The 23468-nt window shown below is 37.7% G+C and overlaps 1 protein-coding gene across 4 annotated transcripts in view; it reads right to left on the bottom strand.

The window, feature by feature from the left end:
* The window catches only part of SLC25A21 (solute carrier family 25 member 21), a 498283-nt gene that overhangs the window by 196416 nt on the left and 278399 nt on the right, over positions 1-23468 (bottom strand). For all 4 annotated transcript variants that reach the window (XM_055361149.1, XM_055361151.1, XM_055361150.2 and 1 more), the window contains one exon: positions 2076-2124. In XM_055361149.1, the coding sequence (XP_055217124.1) occupies positions 2076-2124 (49 nt within the window). The remainder of the gene's footprint in view (positions 1-2075; positions 2125-23468) is intronic.

Raw genomic sequence — 23468 nt, 5'->3', positions numbered from 1 at the left:
TGAGATCTCAATTAGCTAATCACACTGTGAGCTCTCTGAGGGCAGAGCTATCCTGAAACCCACATGCACTAGATGCTCAATACACGTCTGTTGAATGGATGAATTAAACATTGAGTGAATGAGTGACCATAATTCTAATATTGTGTCTTGATTAAATCATTCTTATTTCTCCTCCATGTTCATTGGAACAGTTTACTAAGTTAGGAAATTACCCTCAAATGAAAAAGATTATTTTCTCAGTGACATTAGCAACAATAATCTGGCTTCTCAAAGAAGGTTAACATGGAATCTAACAAGGAAATCCCAGGGAGTTTTGCTTTCTGTTTCGGAACCTTGTAATAAAGATGGCCCAGGGGTGCGCATACCTTGCATTTGAATATAATTTGTGGTTTTCTTTTTCTTTTTTCTTTTATTTATTTATTTATTTTTTCTTGAGATGGGGTCCTGCTCTGTCGCCCAAGCTGAAGTGCAGTGGTGCGATCTCGGCTCACTGCAACCTCTACCTCCCGGGTTCAAGTGATTCTTCTGCCTCAGCCTCCTGAGTAGCTCGGATTACAGGGGTGTGCCACCATGCCCGGCTAATTTTTGTATTTTTAGTAGAGATGGGGTTTCACCATGTTGGCCAGGCTGGTCTCAAACTCCTGAACTCAGATGATCCACCTCCCTCTGCCTCCCAAAGTGCTAGGATTACAGGCGTGAGCCACCGCGCAGGGCCCCTGGTTTTCTTCTTTCTCTTTGAGTTTAGTGATTTGAGGCTGTTACAAACCGAATGTTTGTGACCCTCCAGAATGTGTATGTTGAAGCCCTAACCCACAATGCAACGGTATTTGGAAGTGAGGTCTTTGGGGGGTGATTAGGTTTAAATGAGGTCATGAGGGTCTTGCCCCCATGATGGGATTAATGGCTTTATAAGAAGAGGAAGAGACAACAGAGCTTCCTCTCTCTGTCATGTAAGTATACAGCAAGAAGGAGGCCCCCTACAGTTAGGAAGAGGGCCCTCACCAAGAACTGAATCAGCCAAGACCTTAATCTTGGAATTCCTAGCCACCAAAACTGTAAATATGAATGTCTGTTGTTTAAGCCACCCAGTCTACAATATTTTGTTACAGCAGCTCCATCTAAGACAGAGGCCAAACTCCCATCTTCCCTACCTCTATTAGAAATGTAATATTATTTTTGCATGCCACAGTCACCTTCTCTTGCTTTCAGCAACCAGCCTAAGATTCTGCTGCCTTTTTAGGTAGAGTAAGTAACACATCCATCCAATGACCAGCCTGAATTATCAAATATTTCCTAATTGAGGCAGTAATGGTTTCTTTAACCACCATTATTGCACAGCATTGTTGGCTGTTAGGCTCCAACCTAGGCATGGTGCTTTTGGGTTTCATATAGTGCAAATAAATGGAAATTTTCACTAGACTCCAAGAGCTTCCAATTTGAAAAAATAGAAAGTTCAGTAATTCAGCCACAGGTTTAACTTTTTAAAAATGCTCTAGATCATATTATACCCCACAAAGTTTTGTTATTTTTCTTTTTTTCCCTCTTGGTAATAGATTTAATACATTGCCCTGGCTTGCATTGACCATATTATGCCCCTGCAGTTTCCTGAAAATATGGCATTTTGCATTGGCAAACAGTAATAGGAATAAATTATTTAAGCACTATGTAAAAAGCTTACTTGAAATTTTGAAGTCTCATACCAAAATGCTGACTATTAAATAGAGATTTGTTAGGCAATGCCAAATGAAAATGTGCTGTCATAATCCACTGGATATAGTTTAGTTTTTACATCATTTTGATAAATTTACCTCATTTACCAATATAGCTACAAATCATATCTTACGGTTGTCATATAAAGGCAGTAAAATATTACATACTTCAGATGACCTTCACCCAGAAATGCTTTTCACTGTTCACATTTTATCTGTCAAATAGTACTTTCTTTAGAAGCAAATATAACTGCCATTACAGAGAGAAGCTACCGGCCTGGGACAAGTCCTAGCATTTAGTGCTCTGACAGATCTTAATTTGGATATTAGCCAAAGTCAATAAAACTTGTTCATGCAGAACCTTACCTGGTTTTCACCACATCTAGGGGGTGCATCAGGCAAATTTCTACAAGACCTGAAAGATGATAAAGAAAAGTCCAATAAACACTTATGTAAACACTGGTTCTTATTTCCTTGATCCTGTCGATTTCTCGAGTGTGAGGGTTCAGATAAAGAACTTGGGACTTCGGATATGACAGCTAATAGTAATAGGCTAGTGGCAAAAGACAGAAGCATAATATGATTTTATTTCAATGGAAGTAAGATATGTGAGCGAGTACTTTCTTACAAGTGCTCTGGCAGGGAGGTAGGGCTGTAGAGGAAAGAAAATTTAAAAAATAATCAGACGTGCTAATTCAAATCAACTGGGTGGGAGTTATGGCTTCCCATTCCAACCCAATAATAAGGATATGTGGAAGGAAGGGAGGAAAGAAAAGAAGGAAGAGCAGGAGGCTCTTTGAATCTCTCCCAGCTTTGATATGTTAGTAAACATAGAAAATCAGAAACCTCAGTTTCAGTATCCATGAAACAAAGATAATGATGCCTCTTCTCTCCCAAGGTAGTTATGAAAATACAATACATATCAATACATTAATAGCTTAATAGAGAATATTTCTTGTGAGATCACTGTGTGCTAGGCATTGTTCTAAGCAGTACTTAGATTACCTCATTTAATCGTCACAAGAACTTTATGTGATAGAATGTAGTATCCCCATTTTACAAATGAGAAAATTGAAGCATATAAGTTAAATAACTTGTCTAAGACGTTACATCTAGGAAGTAGTTTTAATTCCCATAAAGCCCTGATCTTAACCATTGCGCAGTGAAAGAACTATAACTTCTTGCAAATAAATTGTAACACTCTCTCTCCTATCATCCAACTGAGCACAGAAGACTACTCAATTATAATACAAACTACTGGCATGTAACAATAGGAGTAGTACAGTAGTATTAGGTACTAGTAGTTGTAAAAATAATTATAGTAGTCATCATTATGGTATTATAGAGGTAATAACAGTAATAGTTACCTATATATGGATGGTCATTTAACATACATGGTCACTGATATGCACAACGAGTGGACAAGGTAAGTATCATTATCATCTTTCCTTTAAGATAAGAAAACTGAGGTTGATAATGTTCAACTGATTCGCCCAAAGGCCATACAACAGTATTTGTGAGTAGTTTCTTATAGGCAGAGCATTTACCTCCATTTATAAACTAACTCAACTTGAATTTAGCCATGATGTAGTTTATCTTCCCCATCCCATATTTATCCACACAAATGTCTTTTCCTTCCCATACTGACCAGGTCCAGAAAGCTCAAAGGGCCTGTACCTACCTGAAGGCCCACTTTGCTTCTGCAGAAGCCTTAGGAAGTTTTCCCTGCATATGCCTGCTCTAGGTTGCAAAGTCCTATGTATTGACCAAAACTGTCTTACTTTGGCTACAACTAATAAGATCCAATATGGATGATGTTTGTGCCAAAGGCTTCCCAAGTCAAGGACCCAATTGGAGTCTCATTGCCTAGAGACAGGAGGAGACAGGCTCAGGTGAGCAGAGGCCACAGGATCGCTGGACATGACAGCAAAGCCTCTAGGTACTGTTTTAGCTTTATTATTAAGCCCTGTTACTCAAGGTAGCATGAGCAGAAATCTTCCTTGCTAACTGTAAGGTCTCCATATACTTCTCCTTGCTTGAGAATTCACATTTACCCCCAAAGTAAGAATCAGGTGGCCAGAATTTTTGTTCTGGTGCCTTCATGGACTCATCATTTACCCATGATGATACCAGTTCCTTATCTGTAAAGCAAAAGATTAAATGGCCTAGAATAACTTTGAGGTTTAATATTCTACGTTTGTTGCTGTTTTTGAATCTGACTCACATATATATATATGAAATATGTATATATATGAAATATATATATATATATATATGAAATGAGGTCATGAGGGTCTTGCCCCCATGATGGGATTTTATATATAGATAGATAGATAGATAGATAGATAGATAGATACACACACACACACACACACACATACATATACATATATTATTTATAATTCTAATTTAAGCTTTATTATATTAGTTATAAGATAAAACCCTAATCCTATTTAAAAAATTTACTCTGGGAACTCAGACTTTAAAAATAGCATCCTTACCACACACTGTAGCAGAAATTCATTAAGTGCACTTCCACGCACATAAGGAAATAAGATACTCAGAATCAGTTTACCAAAGCAAGTACACAAAGCTTCTCCCACTGACTTGACATTAGAGTAGAAGCAAAAAACACACACCAAATAGCGCTAGTTGGTACATTTCTCAAAAAGTTTACCAAAAGAACCCACAATACCAACAACTTATTAAAGCTTACAGCAAGACTTGGAGAATCAGACCACATTTATATAAATCTGTTTACCTATTTGCAAAATTGTTTCAGTTTTCTATGTGCTAATGCACATTTCTGGTAGTAAACAGATAATAGATCAGATGATTATACTTTTGTGATTACTTAAAATTATTTTCAATCCCCTATGATGGTCCCCTAGTATGCACCAAAACACTCATTTATTCACTTGACAAACTTGCACTGGTTGCCCTCTACGTGTCTGGTATTGAGGATAGAGTCTAGTGAGGGGAACAAACAGACACATAAGAACAAATAATAATGCATGGGAGGAGGTGCGATGCTCAGAGTTTATGGGAGCACATCAGAGAGAGGCCCCTGACCTAGCATGGGAGCAGGTGAGGGGTAGGAAAGGGATTCAAGGCAGACAGACGACAGCATGAGCATGAGGCACGGAGGAAAGATATCGCACAGAAAAAAGAAGAAAAGAGGCAAGAAGCACTTGAACATTACAGCAGCCTAGGGTTGAAGGCAGGGTATGGCAAGAGATGAGGCTGGAAGTGTGCAGGTGAGGCTCAAGTTCATGTTTAGTCACTTCCACTTTATCCCATAGGCCACGAGCAGCCAGTGAAGGATTTTCTTTTTTTAATAGCTCTTGGTTGTTTTTTCTTATTACCAATGTACTCCATGTTTATTGAAGACATTTCGAGGAGTTGTAAGCAGAGGAGTGGTATTGACCTCTGCTAATGTGCTCTCCCAATAATCTAATCATCTTCTCCCTTTAATCTCCGCAGTGCTCCCAATCACAGTTATTCACTTGCAAGTACAACAGCACTGATGTCCCAGCCCTCTCTCCACTGGTAAACAGTTTACCAGTAAAAACACCTTCTCTCATCATAGCATAGATGTCTTGGTGTCCCATGCACCTCTAGATTTGAGAGTCAATGGCCATCTATGAAACTACCTGCAAAACTGTGACATGGCCAAAAGGAAAATGGGACCTAAATGGTCAAATATAACATATTTGGTCCAGGATCTCTGTGTGATTATTTATTCACTGTTATTTTCAGTCAAAACAAGTAATTTGTAGAATTTAAGTTAGTGATAAAATGCATTACAGGCAGAGAGAACAGAAATGTTGGAAATTATATGGAAGCTGTGACTTTAATCAGAGTTCAGAGTTAAATCTGGATTCACTCAGAGTGGGAATGGATGCTTGCTGTCCTCCACAGACAGCTAAAGACTGTGAGACCCTGATTATTATTTATGAAGATAACCATAGAAATAGAATCAGATTAATCATGTTACATAGGCCTAGAAGTGACCTCAAGAAACTGAGTGGTACCATGTGCTTATTGACAATTCTATGACCTACTATGAAGGCACAAACTAAATAATGAGCTAGTGAGCACAAATTTTAATAATTTCTCTATTCTCATAAAACTAAAAATCTAACATAGAAAAGAAGATAACTCTGAAATATCAGCTTCCATTTAATAATCCATCCTAATTGCGATTTTAAGACACTCTGATCTCAAGACAAATAAGACCTAGAAGTATTGCTTTTACCAACCTGGCATTTATTACACTCACCAGCCACAGAGGAATTAAATGATTCAATCTCCCCTACTCATTCATGATATAAAAATTGTACTGCCAACCACCAACCATAGTAACACTTTCTCTGGGGAAAAAAGTTACAACTTCATAGTATTTGAGAAGGAATATGAAAAAAATACATAAGAACCTAAATATAAATTTAGATCAGTGCTTTTCTTAGACTCTCTAGCTGATTTTAGATTTAAATTTGGTGTTTGATCTTAAAACCAGAAAAAAGTCATTTTAGAGATAAAATGTCTTCAAGTCATGCTTAATTTTAAATGGGCTGGACTATTTGTAACTTCCATTCATTTTGGGAATAAAAAGCAGAATCAAAACATAACCACATGACAGTATGAAAATAATTAGAAAAACATAAAACATATATTTTCTCAAATAACATACTACATTTCAGAAAGCTAAAAATGTTCCATATGTTATTTTTATTTCAGGCAACTGCTGATTTATCACAATAACAAGTAAACAAGAATTACTATTAGATTTGTTTAAGCTAGACAAAATACTGATTTTATAAGGCTGAACATTATAAACATTAGAAAAGCCCCAAAGCAGACTGATACTGTAAATTTAATATATTGTAAATGTTTTCATTGTTTCTGCAGATTCATGTCATGTTAGTGAGCATGACTGTATCTCTAAGATTTGAATGAAACTGGTAATTTGACCCTACCACAGGCACAAAAATGCATGGGTTATCCCCTGAACTTTTACCTTGGGATAGCCCCTGAATGCCCTGGCCCTTGAACTGCCTCAAGTACATGCCTTTGCCTGAGCCAATATTGGGAAAAAATTAACACCACCATGTCATAAACCCTTCTCTCAGACTTCATCTTTTCTGAGAAGATCCCCTGGTCAGCCTGTTCAACCACAAAACTTGACTGATCATTAACACCACCCCCACCTTCCCCTGAAATAACCTGCACCACACTCTTTTCCAAAAAAAAAAAAGTACAAACATTGTCACACAATGATTAATCATGATTGGTGAGACACCAGTTTCTTCTCAGTGTTCAATTCCTAGAACTTTTTCTTTACTCAGGAATGTTTTTCTTCTGTAAGGACACATGTACATATACTTCTGAGAATCCTACTAACCTTCAGATCTCAATTTAGGCAACCATTTTCCCAGAAATCCTGGGGCAAAGATGGTTAATTGTCCTCTTAGTAAGCATCCCCTCTTCTTCCTGGCCACCCAGAAAAAAAATTGCATTTCCCAGCTTCTTTTGCTGCTCAGCATCACAATGTGACTAAGTTCTGGCCAAAGGGATGTAAGGGAAAGTGGTTTGAGCAACATCTGGGAAGTTTTTTAAAGAGAAGGAGCCTGGTCTTCTCTTTCTCCCATCTTACTAGTGGAATACGGACACAGGCTGCCATGTTAGACAACAAGGTAACTTTGGGCATAGAGGCCACACACAGCACAGCAACAAGACAGACATAGTGGAGTTCTAGGTTATCTACCTCCAGACACTCATGTTGGAGAAAAATTTCTATTTTCCTTAAACTACTGCGATTTGGGTTTTCTACCACATACGCTAATCTAACTCTGATACAGGAGCTCCCTGAACTTGTATTATTGTGTGACACTACCACTGTTTCTTTTCTTATCTAGAAGCTCCACGAGGACAGAGACTCCATCTGCCCTCTTCATGTCTGTATCCTCACCACTTTGCACAATGGCTGGTACTCAGTATGCTCAATAAGTATTTGATGAATAAGTAAATTAATGCTCATTAGGGTTTCTGCCGATGCCATTATGTCAGCTAATTCTCAAGATACATTGAACTGGCAGCTATTTATTCTGCATTTAATTCATTAGTTTGAACCTTATATAAATAAGCAGATAAGGACAGAGAAACATTCATAAAATGATAGTAAATAAAGCACAGTAAGTACCTGAATACAGAAGTATGATATTGTTAATCACATATCCTGCTATGTAAATGTTGGAAAACAACGAATCAATCAGCATCTAATAGACTGACAGATGATTGTCGAGAGCTGTGTGCATGCAGAGTAACGTGCTAGGTGCTGGAGAACACAGCCTGATGCTGCAACAAGGATGCTTGAAAGCCTGAAGGATTTCAAAGCTCAGCACAGAAGGGACACATTGAGAAAGGCTTTACATGTAAAGGGAAGACATTGAGCAGAAAATAGCAATACGCATAAAAATATGGTTCAGGCCTAGTAATTTAGTGTTGCTGTTGACAGTGTGAAATGTTACCTATGTTCTGCATCAATTCTAGTCTTACATGACTGCTTACGTTTATCCCAAACTGTCTACCTTCTTTGAGGAACTATGTTATTGTTCTGACAAAAACTAACGACAGAAAACACAGATAATCATTTAAAATTTTAAAATCAAAATGTTACATCATCTGTGGCCTGCGTATTCTTTATATTTGAGATTACTTGCCCTAAGTCACAAGGCTGATTTCTGGCAAGTAAAGACCATTTAAAATGTAAATGTGTGTGTGTGTGTGTGTACACATGAGGAAGTAGTTCTTAAAACTGTCACCAACTTTGCCCATGACCACTGATAGATATCTCATAACTCAACAATATCCTTTTTTCCTATGAGCTAGGAGTGGAAAAACCACATCAAAAGTATCACTTCCCAGAAAACATGAGGTTGTTCTTTTTCATTTCAGAGATTTAGAATGCTTACAACGTAAAGCAGAAGATCTTATCTCCACCCCCGCCCTTTTTTTCTACCCATTCCTTTACAACCTAGGTCACAGAAAAGAGACAATAGTGAGTGTATAACTACATAGACGGACTGATTGATTGTGGAACACACCTCATCCCTGCCAACTCCTAATGGAACCCATAGGTACAAAAATGTAAAATGCTGATGTCATTCCTGTGCTTTCCTTCCCACACTACCTCTGCCTTTACCTAGGAACAGTGTTGCAACGGGCTTTAGTAACCTTTTCAGCAATAGGAGGAAGGGATGTAGAAGACAAGCCGGGTGACCCAAAGTAGTAGCCATAAACATAATTAAAGGACAATGTTGAATGATCCTTTAGTACAGTTTATTTTACTATACACAATGTTATTATACACTGTTCTGTTCTGATACATTATTTGAGAACAGAGTATTCTAAATTTACTCTGCTTTATTATTACTAAGTCAGTTGACTGCTCCTTTCTCTACAGTTCCATTGCATGCACTGATTATTTTACATTGTATCACATATATCAAGAATAGCATTTATCTGGCCGGGCATGGTGGCTCATACCTGTAATCCCAGCACTTTGGGAGGCCAAGGCAGGTGGAGCACTTGAGGCCAGGAATTTGAGACCAGTTTGGCCAACATGGTAAAACCCCATCTCTACAAAAAATACAAAAATTAGTCAGGCGTGGTGATGTGCACCTGTAGTCCCAGCTACTTGGGAGGCTGAGGCAGGAGAATTGCTTGAACCTGGGAGGCAGTGGTTGCAGTTAGTTGAGACCATGTCACTGCACTCTAGCCTGGGCGACAGAGGGAGACCCTGTCTCAAAAAATAAAAAATAACATTTATCATACAATACTCTGTCTCTCCACACTGCTCCCCGATTCCCCAGCCATTGCAGCCATTGCAGTATTCAACACCAGACACTGTAGTCTATGTGAATGATATCTCTAGGTTGTGAACAATCTGTGTAGCCAAAACAAATGATGAAATCTTTGAGAAGAGGGAGCATTTATCTTTACTCACTGAATAAATTACATCAAATACCTGAAACCCACTGAAGAAGTTCTCTACCTACACTCACTCTCTTGGTGATCTCATCCAAATCCATGGTTTCAATTATGCCAAAAAACAATTCACCAATTTACATTTCCAGTCCAGACTTCCCTTTCAAAGTCAGATTTAAATATCTGATTGCCTGTTTGACATCTCTGCCTGGATACCTAGTAGCCTAGATATTCAGTCTAAAACTGGATTCCTGACCCTGCACACCTCCATCCCCTTCGGAAACAACATGCTCAACCTTAGAATCATTCTGGATGCTTCCGTCTCTCTCACAACTCTCTTCGAATCTATCTGGAAATCTCTTTGACTCTACTTCAAAATATATCCAGATTTCTACCATCCCTCATGACCTCTACTTCTCCTACTCTGGTCCAAGTCATGATTATCATTTCTCAGCAGATCAACGGTAGCAGGCCCTTAACAGGTATCCCTCCATCTACCTTTGACCTCTCCCATCTGTTCTCACCCCACAGCCTGAGTGATCCTTTTAAATTAGAAGTCATTTTGTGTCATTCTTCTGGTCAACAATGGCTCCCCATTATATTCAGACGAAAGCTACCTGTAACCCCAGCTTCATTACTCCTCTCACCTGCTGTCTTACTACTCTCCCCTCCACTGGCTCTACTCCAGCCACACTGGCTCTCTGCTGTTTCCCAACCTTGCCAGGCCTTCAGTAATAGGCCTTTGGTCTAGCTGTTCCTTCTGCCTAGAATGCTCTTCCCCCACATTCCACTTGGTCAACATCCTTCACGTGGACCAAGAGTAATCCTGACCACTGTAACATAGACCTGCCCCTCCTTAGCCCAGCACTGATAAATGTCTTCATGCTGCTCTGCTTTTTCATTTCTCTCTAGTGTGTACCAACTTCTAACATACTATATCATTTATCTATTCATTGTGTTTATTGTTTCCTATCTGTCTCTTCTGATGGAAATAAACTTCATGAGAGCAGAGACCTTCACATTATCCATCGATATGCACTAAGTACCCAGAACATGCCTGGCACCTAGTAGTGCTCAATAAATGTTTGTTGAAAAAGAAACTGAATTATATAAGAGAATAAAACTGCTACAATTATGGGATTCCATTTCAGTGGTATGTAGAGGATAAGGTTTTAAAAATTTAGTGTACCGAAAAGGAACTTCCAATCCAAAGAACCCATGATGATAATTTTTTAAACTGATCTTACTTATTTTTTTAAAAAATTATTTTATTTTTTAATGACAAATAATAATTTTATATGTTTATGGGGTACAATGTGATGTTTGATACACGTATAAATATACACGTATACATTGTGGAATGATTGAGTCAAGCTAACGAACATATTCATCACTTCACATACTTACAAACTTTTTGTAGTTAGAACATTTAAAATCTAATCTTTATGCAACTTTGAAATACGGAATGCATTATTATTAATTATAGTCACCATTCTGTGCAATAGGTCATGGAAACTTATTTCTACTGCCTTGCTGAAACTTTGTACCCTTTAATCAACGTCTCCCCTCTCCCCATCCACTCTTCTCTCCCAGCCTCTGGCAACCTCCATTCTAGTCTCTATTCTATGGGTTCAACTTTTTAAGATACTGCATGTAAGTGCGATCATGCAGTATTTGTCTATTCATGTCTTGCTTATTTCACTTAGCATGACGTCCTCTGGGTTCATCCATGGTATCACAAATGACAGGATTTCCTTCTTTTTCAGGGATGAAGAGTATTCTGTTGTATACATTTTCTTATCACTCATTCACTGATGGACATTTAGGTTGGTTTCATATCTTGACTACTGTGAATAATGCTATGATTAGCATGGGAGTGCAGTTATCTCTTCAATATACTTATTTCATTTCCTTTGGCTATACACGCAGAAGTGGGATTGCTGGATCATATATGGTAATTCTATTTTTAGTTTTTTGAGGGACCTCAATACTGTGTTCCATAATGGCTATACTAATATGCATTTCCACCTATAATGTATGAGGGTTCCCTTTTCTCCACAACCTTGCCAACACTTTTTATCTTTCATCTTTTTAGTAACAGTGATTCTCACAGGTGTGAGGTGATATCTCATTGCGGTTTTAATTTGCATTTCTCTGATGATTACTGATGATGAGCATTTTTCTATATGTCTGTTGGCTGCCTGTATGTCTTTTTTTGAGAAATATCTCTTCAAGTTCCTTGCTCATTTTTAATGGGGTATCTGTTTTCTTCCTATTATTTGAGTTCCTTATATATTTTGAATATTAGTCCCTTGTCAGATGTGGTTTGCAAGTATTTTCTCCGAACCCATAGTTTGTCTATTCACTCTCTTAATAATGTCCTTTGCTGTGCAGGAGGAGCCCTTTAGTTTGGTGCAATTCCATTTGTCTATTTTTGCTTTTGCTGCCTGCGCTTTTGGGGATATATCCAAGAAATCTCTGCACAGACAGATGTCATGTCTATGTTTTCTTCTAGTAATGTTACAGTTTCAGGTCTTACGTTTAAGTCTTTAATCCACTTTGAGTTGATTTTTGTACATGATGTGAGATAAGGATCAAATTTCACTGTTCTGCATGTGGATATCCAGTTTTCCCAACATTATTTATTGAAGAGACTGTGCTTTTTCCATTGTATGTTCCTGGCACCTTTGTGGAAAATCAATTGACCATAAATGCATGGGTTTATTTGCAGGTTCTCTATTCTGTTCCATTGATCATGTGTCTGTTTTTATGCCAGTATCATGCTGTTTTGATTACTATAACTTTGTAATAGGTTTGGAAGTCAGGTAGTGTGATGCCTTCAGCGTCATGTTTGCTCAAGGTTTGCTTTGGATATTCAGGGTCTTCTGTGGTTCCACACAAAGTTTAGAATTATTTTTTCTATTTCTGTGGAAATTGAACTGGAACTTTGATAGAGAGTGCATTGAATCTGTATATCATTTTGAGTAGTATGGACATTTTAACAACATTAATTCTTCCAACCTATGAACACAGGATATCTTTCCATTTACTTGTATTGTCTTCATGATACTGTTTTAAAGAGGAACTTAAGTCTACTGATAAGTTTTGAGTCTGTATGTATCCTGTAAGCAAAACAGAGGAATTATGTGTCCAAAATAATTTGGTAAGTAGTATTTTATGGAGCACAAAATATCTTAACATCTCAGTAAACTGCAAAGCAGTGCAGACCAACAATTGGAGCATTCAGGATTCCCTGAGATGCCAGTTACAAGTGAAACCTGTTTTCTTTTTATCAGGCCCAAATCTTTGCATTGTACTACTGCCACTTCCTTGATGTTTTCGAATTAAATCCAGGACCCCTCTTATGTTCTCTGAAGTTCACACTGTTTTAACCATTTACTTAATTGATTTTGTGTAATATTCTTAATTCTTTAAAAGATAAAAAAATACTTTTATATTTTAAAGAGAACCATAGAGGAATGAATGGTTTCAAACTGTGCAGATTTCAGATTCAAAAACAGAACAACTACAGACAGAACTGATATATTTTCATCTGCTCTACTAGTCAAGCAAATCATTACAACATCCTATTTGATAGCCTGCCCAGAAAATGTAGTAGCCCTACTCAATTATAAGCAATGTGAGACTCATAAAGGGAAATCAAATATATTATACTCTCCCCTAATAATAGTTAAGGTGCACTACCTTTGTGGCACAGTAAATTAATATTATACACACTGAATTGGCCAAATAGGCAATGTGATTTGGCAGGTTTGAAAGATGTTGTTAAAAGTTATGCGTTTGAGCAAGCCACAGCCTCCCTTGAAAAACTTGAAGCAAATACTTTCACATAAGTTTACCATGTGCGTATATTTTTTAAACGTAACTAACACTAAGCAATGGCTGTTAGCATGTGTCTATAGGGAATGCCGTTTTCCTCACTGTATACTCCCTATTCTCATAGAGTTTACTTTTAACTCACTGAAGAATTTAGGGAAATATATTTCAGAGGTATAAACCATATGTACACATTATGGTCTAGAAATCATGGTAAATGGAGCATGTCTAAAGGAGGAAGAAAAGTTGAGACAGAGTTTTAAAATAAGTGAGTTTTTTTTAACTCACACTTTGAATGCAAAGATAGGCTGAAAATTATTAAACTAATGAAAATCTCACTTGTAAACAAAGTTTTTATGTAAGTCAATTTCAGCTCAATATAATGTCTTTAAAAAATATTGTTTGGTATTTTAACTCAATAAAAGTTATTCTTGTCTTCGTCTTTGTTATTTAACTCTATTTTAGACCCCAAGCAAGCTCCACATACACTTGGGTAAGTGAACCAATTTTCAGATGTGTTGGTCTTTTATGGAAGCTTACTGCTATATGTGGGCTTTTACCACAATCAGCAATGCAACGAGAAACACCAGGGGGAAAATAAGGTGTGGATTAGTTGGCAGAAGGAAAAATTCTTTTGAGTATATAAAATGTCTTTAAAGAGAAGGAAATGTGAAGAAAATAGAGAGAAATAGAGGGCCACTTGTTTTATAGACTATAACTACATATGTTCTGTAATGTCTATATATTCATATATATTACATATAAATATGTATGAATATGTGAGATATGTAATGCATGCACATGTGTGTCTACATATATATATATATATATTCATTCAGAAAAAGTTTGTATTGTATTTTGCTTATCTAAAGTGAAAAAAAGGCCAGGCGTGGTGGCTCACACCTGTAATCTCAATACTTGGGAGGCCGAGATGGGCAGATCACGGGAGCTCAGGAGTTTGAGACAACCCTGGCCAACATGGTGAAATCCCATCTCTACTAAAAATACAAAAGTTAGCTGGGTGTGGTGGTGCACACCTGTAATCCCAGCTACTTGAGCAGCTGAAGCAGGAGAATCGCTTGAACCTGGGAGGCGGATGTTGCAGTGAGCAGAGATCACGCCACTGCACTCCAGCCTGGGCAAGACAGCAAGACTCCAACTCAAAAAAAAAAAAAAAAAAGGAAAAAAATTGTTCATGCTGACCAGCATTTCAACATTGGAAGGTCATTAAAATCCAGAAAGGCAGCTGAAGGAGGGGTTTAAGCTCTATGGCTTGGGGAAGAGGGCAGCTTATAGAGTACCAGGACCTCTATTTCAACTCCACAGAAGACTTGCCCATTTCTGGGGACTCTGTTTGCTTTCTACCTCTCTATCAACCAGAAAGATACATATATTTTTCTCTTCTCAGAATTTCTTCTTTCTCTCTCACAACTTCTATATAATTAGTTTTCCTTTCTTCTTTGATTTAATTGCCTAAAAAGAAGCTCTCAGTTTGACACCAGAGTCAGGAACAGATTGTGCTCCACCCTGCCCACCCCTCCAGAGACGTGCTGAAGCTGACTCTCACAGGCCAGGGTGTATGCCACACTTTCTCACTTGCATTCAGCGGCATCATGTTAGTAGCTCAAACTTGGCCATGGTGGGAGTATTTACACTAAGGAAGCTGGCAAATGCTACAAATCACAGTTTTTGTTTGTTTGTTTTCCAGGGAGGCAATTGTGAAACACTTACCAGCAGGCTACTGCCCAAATCTGACCATAAATTCTGTTGCTTAGCCTACTAGGTTCAAATAGCTTTACAATTATAGTATATGGAGGGTCGTTTTTAAAAATCTCCAGTAGTTCTTTAACTTTGCTAATTGCAAATTTCCAAAGGTGCCATAAAGTTAATCTTTAGCTTATATTCTCTGTTCATCACAATTTAATAATAAAAATTATGATCCTACATCAGAATTTTAAAAAATTCCTTAGAAAATGATATTCAAGAAAACCAACCGACTTGCCAACCCACCCAACATGCCTGTGATTTGCCACTCTATTGTGCAGAAGTTTCTATTATGTTGACCACATAGAGATTAAGCAATGAGAGCAAATTATACAGATTATATCTATATATGTTCTGTAATGTCTATATATTCATATATATGTTATATATATAAATATGTATGAATATGTGAGATATGTAATGTGTCCACGTGTGTGCACAGGAAAATAGCTTCCTCCCTCTGTGCCCTTCCTATGGTGTATCTTACAAGAAGAAAGAGGAAATGTTGCTTCAAAGTCTGTTCAACCTTTAACCATTCATTAGATGTACAGAAACAGGTGGAAGACCTCAAGCAAATACACATCATCTTACTAAATGAAGAATTCAGATTTGTAGGTCACAGGTAGCCAGGTCTTTCCTTCCCATTACTCATGGACACCTGTTACCATTAAAGAAAAAGAAAATGAAATTGTAATGCTTTTTCCCCACTCTAACTAGCATTACTTCTTGCAATCATATTCATCTTGACAGAGTAAATGACTTCTGACCATTAGCTTTCTTTAATATGTAGCCAAGATTGCTTGCATTTAATTAATCACACTGCTACAATACTTGTCCTTAGGTGTCAGCTTTTAATTTTATATTTGCTGATGACCTGGAACCATAGCTACACAAATTCTTTTTGAACTGTTATTCTACACTGGCCTCTTTGCTATGCTCCCATGAATTCTGACTTACTGAGCCAAGTATTCCAGGTAAATTCCATACACATATCCTTTATCATGGTCTGGCTTGTGGGGGAAAAGAGGGAGAAGGTTGATTCCATTTCACAGATGCCTTTTATAGGCAGCCATATAGTTTAATCACACAAGATTTCTACTAGGTGTGGATTAATTAGGCTAATCTTTATTTCCACAAGAAAAACTTACCAAAATGAAACTGACTGCATGTCATGTAAAATAAGTGCCAGCTGAAGAACAATATTTGGATACCAAAGTATAAGAAATTACAGAAATACAAAGGTAGATACATTTCATAACATACATATTTAGTTGTAATAACATTGAATACATTGGTACTGATGGGAAACATTATCTTAATCAATTAATTAATTTGATCGATGTTAGAGACAGGGTCTTATTCTGTTGTTCAGGCTGGGGTGCAGTGGTGCAATCATAGCTCACTGCAGCCTCAAACTCCTGGGCTTAAGCAATCCTCCCACCTCAGCCTCCTACATATCTAGGATTATAGGCATGTACCACTATGCTCAGCTATTTTTTAATTTTATTTTTTTTGTAGAGACAGGATCTCCACATGTTGTCCAGGCTGGTCTCAAACTCCTCCTCAAGCCATCCTCCCACCTCAGCCTCCCAAAGTGCTGGAATTCCAGGTGTGAGCCACAACACTCAGCCTTAAATAAAAATTAATGTTTGATTTCAGTTAATATTCTTAAATTACTAGCTCACTAAACAATATTTGCCTCTATGGCCTTCATCCCAACAAGCACCTTGGGATGCTTCTTTGCAACATTAAATTCTTTTTCAACATTAAATATGCTTTATCTCTCTTTTCTAGGTGTTGGACAAGCTCTTGTCCAGGACAGTTTTCATTCAACACATATTTTTTGAGTGCCTACTGTGTACATAGTTCTTCCAGCATAGTTCTAGATGCTAGTTTTCTTCTGGCTTATAATTTCACAGGGTAATAGGAAGCAAGGTTGTCAACCTAGAGTGAGGATAAGGAAGGGGATTTGGAGAGAGCAGGGGGAGGTATGAAATAGTCTTCTGCAGGAGGGAGGAAGGGATTGGGCCAGGAAAACATCATAAAATTACTGAGTAGCACTGAGAATCCATTTGAGGCCAATCGTCATGCATGTAAAGTGTCATTTTTGTCTATTGACATTCAGCTGTGTGGGTTTAGGAAGACTCACATTTAACCAGGTTAAGCTTTTGCCAAATGAATATGAGGAAATGACAGAGGGCAAAGGCGTGAGTGCATGGCAGCGAGTAATTATAATGATTGGCCAAGGAACTTAGGCTTGCAAGGAGGGAATTGAGGACATGATGGGGATGAGAACATGGTGTTAAGAGTAGAGGCTTGTTGGTCCTGCTGGAATCAGGATACTGGAGGGAGAGAGGCAGAAAATAAGAGATGAAGTTAACACTAAGATAACTACTAAGTCCCACTTGTATTCATCTACAGTAACTACTAACATTTGGATTTTTTCACTGTATCCTCAATGTCCAGGATAAGGTACACCACAACATCCATGAAGTAAATGAAAATGTCAAATAAATAAAAGTTTCAATTTATAATTGAGTAATATCAAGTACCTGAAGAGCAACCACGTGGAGGAGTAACACATTCACCATTCCCTGAACTAGATTCAGATGTTCTCTTTGTTTTGATTGGATCTCCAAAGTTCACTTGAGTTTATGATTTAACAACTATTTAAGTAATATCCTATAATGACCACAATATGTACACCTTAAGTAGTCAATATACCTAATAGTCAATGCATGTCGTAAAGAAATGCAAAAAATTTGAAACACTGAATAAAACAAGTATACAAATACAGGCCTCCAAAGACGGGTTACTTTTCTAAGAACCAAAATACAACTGCCTTGAAAGACTTGTAATCGACAGTATTAAGTCCTCAAAAGTAAATGGATACATTTCATACTCATAATCCAAGACAAGGTTAGATACCAATGAAAGAAAAACCTATTTTAAAGGACCTAATCATCTTTTCTAGGAAAGGCGGCGGCCCTAACTTTCTGTCAATCAATATAAAATATATTAGCACTAAAAGAATCTCTTGATGGATGAAAATTATAACTCTGACAATCTCCCTTGGAATTCTACAGGGTGACTACAAAGTCTGAAAACATAGATGAATAAACATAATGTCACCAAGGGCATTGTAAATCCTTAAAAAAGTAAATTAACATTTATCTATTTTCCAGATTTCATAACCTGTTGATGACTTCATAGGAGAGGTATGAATTCTGTATTCACTCAGTGACTGGATTTAGCTACCAGGTAATTTTTGAATAAATAGAGCAAAATGTGAAGAGCAACATTTCTATTATAACTCTGATTTCTTCATGTGCTGCTTTGATGCTACAAGGATCAATTTCTTCATTTATTCTCTTATACACTAAAGTATATATAGGCAACATGCAACACAATGGCAGAAACTAAAAGGAGTATTTATACTCCTGGGAACAATACTGTAGCACCAGCAAAATCTATTCCCTCTTTTTTTTCATGTTTCATGATGTCACAGCAAGATGGCATTTCCCAGCAGCTCTTGAGTGTAGCCATGTGACTAACTTTTCACCTATGGATAGGAGAGGCAGAGCACCTAAGACTATGAATATGTCTCTTCAATACCCGATTTCCCCTTCCCACTAACTGGAACTTCAATGAGGCAGTGATTTAAGTTATACCTTACAAATGACAAAGAATAGTCTAGGGGATTGTGGAGCAACCAGTGGCAGGAACCTGTGTCCCATAGTGACCATGAAGAACAGAGATACTGTGCTGACCTGGAAATTACAATCAGGGCTGCTACATGAAAGAGAAATAAGCTTGTTGTTCCTTAAGCCACTATATTGTTAGATCTCTGATGTAGTGGTTAAGCTTTACCCTGATCAAACGGTGCCATCACAGACTTGCTAACCACATTATGTGTCCAAACATAGTTTGTCAGACAAAAGACAACAAGCGTTGGCAAGGATGTGGAGAAAAGGGAACCCTCACACACTCGCTGGGAATGTAAATTAGTACAGCCATTATGAAAAATAGTACGGAGGTTCCTCACAAAATCAAATAAAGAACTATCATCTGATTCAGCAATCCTACTACTGAGTATATATATACAAAAGAAATTAAATGAGTATGTTGAAAACATATCTGCACTCCAATGTTTCTTGCAGTTCATTCTGAGAGAGATATATCTAATGCTCCAATAATGCCAAAATGTGGAATCAACCTAAGTGCCCATCAGTAGATGAATGGATACAGAAAATGTGGTATATACAAACAATGAAATGCTATTAAGCCATAAAAAGAAGGAAATCCTGTGATTTGCAACATGGATGGTCCTAGAAGACATAATGTTAGTTAAATAAGGCCAGGAACAGAAAGACCAATACCACATAATCTCACTTCTTTTTTTATTATACTTTAAGTTTTAGGGTACGTGTGCACAATGTGCAGGTTAGTTGCGTATGTATACATTTGCCATGTTGGTGTGCTGCACCCATTAACTCGTCATTTAACATTAGGTATATCTCCTAATGCTATCCCTCCCCCCTCCTCCAACCCCACAACAGGCCCCGGTGTGTGACGTTCCCCTTCCTGTGTCCATGTGTTCTCAATGTTCAATTTCCACCTATGAGTGAGAACATGCAGTGTTTGGTTTTTTGTCCTTGCGATAGTTTGCTCAGAATGATGGTCTCTAGCTTCATCCATGTCCCTACAAAGGACATGAACTCATCATTTTTTATGGCTGCATAGTACTCCATGGTGTATATGTGCCACAATTTCTTAATCCAGGCTATCATTGTTGGACATTTGGGTTGGTTCCAAGTCTTTGCTATTGCGAATAGTGCTGCAATAAACATACGTGTGCATGTGTCTTTAGCGCAGCATGATTTATAATCCTTTAGGTATATACCCAGTAATGGGATGGCTGGGTCAAATGGTATTTCTACTTCTAGATCCCTGAGGAATCGCCACACTGACTTCCACAATGGTTGAACTAGTTTACAGTCCCACCAACAGTGTAAAATTGTTCTTATTTCTCCACATCCTCTCCAGCACCTGTTGTTTCCTGACTTTTTAATGATGGCCATTCTAACTGGTGTGAGATGATATCTCATTGTGGTTTTGATTTGCATTTCTCTGATGGCCAGTGATGGTGAGCATTTTTTCAAGTGTCTGTTGGCTGCATAAATGTCTTCTTTCGAGAAGTGTCTGTTCATGTCCTTCGCTCACTTTTTGATGGGGTTGTTTGTTTTTTCTTGTAAATTTGTTTGAGTTCATTGTAGATTCTGGATATTAGCCCTTTGTCAGATAAGTAGATTGCAAAAATTTTCTCCCATTCTGTAGGTTGCCTGTTCACTCTGATGGTAGTTTCTTTTGCTGTGCAGAAGCTCTTTAGTTTAATTAGATCCCATTTGTCAATTTTGGCTTTTGTTGCTGTTGCTTTTGGTGTTTTAGACATGAAGTCCTTGTCCATGCCTATGTCCTGAATGGTATTGCCTAGATTTTCTTCTAGGGTTTTTATGGTTTTAGGTCTAACATTTAAGTCTTTAATCCATCTTGAATTGATTTTTGTATAAGGTGTAAGGAAGGGATCCAGTTTCAGCTTTCTACATATGGCTAGCCAGTTTTCCCAGCACCATTTATTAAATAGGGAATCCTTTCCCCATTGCTTGTTTTTCTCAGGTTTGTCAAAGATCAGATGGTTGTAGATATGCAGCACTATTTCTGAGGGCTCTGTTCTGTTCCATTGGTCTATATCTCTGTTTTGGTACCAGTACCATGCTGTTTTGGTTACTGTAGCCTTGTAGTATAGTTTGAAGTCAGGTAGTGTGATGCCTCCAGCTTTGTTCTTTTGGCTTAGGATTGATTTGGCAATGTGGACTCTTTTTTGGTTCCATATGAACTTTAAAGTAGTTTTTTCCAATTCTGTGAAGAAAGTCATTGGTAGCTTGATGGGGATGGCACTGAATCTATAAATTACCTTGGGCAGTATGGCCATTTTCACGATATTGATTCTTCCTACCCATGAGCATGGAATGTTCTTCCATTTGTTTGTATCCTCTTTTATTTCATTGAGCAGTGGTTTGTAGTTCTCCTTGAGGAGGTCCTTCACATCCCTTGTTAGTTGGATTTCTAGGTATTTTATTCTCTTTGAAGCAATTGTGAATGGGAGTTCACTCATGATTTGGCTCTCTGTTTGTTGGTTATTGGTGTATAAGAATGCTTGTGATTTTTGCACATTGATTTTGTATCCTGAGATTTTGCTGAATTTGCCTATCAGCTTAAGGAGATTTTGGGCTGAGATGATGGGGTTTTCTAGATATACAATCATGTCATCTGCAAACAGGGACAATTTGACTTCCTCTTTTCTTAACTGAATACCCTTTATTTCCTTCTCCTGCCTGATTGCCCTGGCCAGAACTTCCAACACTATAGTGAATAGGAGTGGTGACAGAGGGCATCCCTGTCTTGTGCCAGTTTTCAAAGGGAATGCTTCCAGTTTTTGCCCATTCAGTATGATATTGGCTGTGGGTTTGTCATAGATAGCTCCTATTATTTTGAGATACTTCCCATCAATACCTAATTTATTGAGAGTTTTTAGCATGAAGCGTTGTTGAATTTTGTTAAAGGCCTTTTCTGCATCTATTGAGATAATCATGTGGTTTTTGTCATTGGTTCTGTTTATATGCTGGATTACGTTTATTGATTTGTGTATGTTGAACCAGCCTTGCATCCCAGGGATGAAACCCACTTCATCACGGTGGATAAGCTTTTTGATGTGCTGCTGGATTTGGTTTGCCAGTATTTTATTGAGGATTTTTGCATCGATGTTCATCAGGGACATTGGTCTAAAATTCTCTTTTTTTTGTTGTGTCTCTGCCCGGCTTTGGTATCAGGATGATGCTGGCCTCATAAAATGAGTTAGGGAGGATTCCCTCTTTTTCTATTGATTGGAATAGTTTCAGAAGGAATGGTACCAGCTCCTCCTTATACCTCTGGTAGAAGTCGGCTGTGAATCCATCTGGTCCTGGACTTTTTTTGGTTGGTAAGCTATTAATTATTGCCTCAATTTCAGAGCCCATTATTGGTCTATTCAGAGATTCAGCTTCTTCCTGGTTTAGTCTTGGGAGGGTGTATGTGTCAAAGAATTTATCCATTTCTTCTAGATTTTCTAGTTTATTTGTGTAGAGGTGTTTATAGTATTCTGTGATGGTAGTTTGTACTTCTGTGGGATCAGTGGTGATATCCCCTTTATCATTTTTTATTGTGTCTATTTGATTCTTCTCTCTTTTCTTCTTTATTAGTCTTGCTAGCAGTCTATCAATTTTGTTGATCTTTTCAAAAAACCAGCTCCTGGATTCACTGATTTTTTTAAGGGTTTTTTGTGTCTCTATTTCCTTCAGTTCTGCTCTGACCTTAGTTATTTCTTGCCTTCTGCTAGCTTTTGAATGTGTTTGCTCTTGCTTCTCTAGTTCTTTTAATTGTGATGTTAAGGTGTCAATTTTAGATCTTTCCTGCTTTCTCTTGTGGGCATTTAGTGCTATAAATTTCCCTCTACACACTGCTTTGAATGTGTCCCAGAGATTCTGGTATGTTGTGTCTTTGTTCTCATTGGTTTCAAAGAACATCTTTATTTCTGCCTTCATTTCGTTATGTACCCAGTAGTCATTCAGGAGCAAGTTGTTCAGTTTCCATATAGTTGTGCAGTTTTGAGTGAGTTTCTTAATCCTGAGTTCTAGTTTCATTGCACTGTGGTCTGAGAGACAGTTTGTTATAATTTCTGTTCTTTTACATTTGCTGAGGAGTGCTTTACTTCCATCTGTGTGGTCAATTTTGGAATAGGTGTGGTGTGGTGCTGAAAAGAATGTATATTCTGTTGATTTGGGGTGGAGAGTTCTGTAGATGTCTATTAGGTCTGCTTGATGCAGAGCTGAGTTCAATTCCTGGATATCCTTGTTAACTTTCTGTCTCGTTGATCTGTCTAATGTCGACAGTGGGGTGTTAAAGTCTCCCATTATTATTGTGTAGGAGTCTAAGTCTCTTTGTAGGTCTCTAAGGACTTGCTTTATGAATCTGGGTGCTCCTGTATTGGGTGCATATATATTTAGGATAGTTAGGTCTTCTTGTTGAATTGATCCCTTTACCATTATGTAATGGCCTTCTTTGTCTCTTTTG

The sequence above is a fragment of the Gorilla gorilla genome, chromosome 15 (genome assembly GCF_029281585.2).
Source record: "Gorilla gorilla gorilla isolate KB3781 chromosome 15, NHGRI_mGorGor1-v2.1_pri, whole genome shotgun sequence".
NCBI classification, from domain to species: domain Eukaryota; kingdom Metazoa; phylum Chordata; class Mammalia; order Primates; family Hominidae; genus Gorilla; species Gorilla gorilla.
The sequence above is the reverse complement of the archived record's forward strand: the minus strand, read 5'-3'. Positions and strand labels throughout refer to the sequence as shown.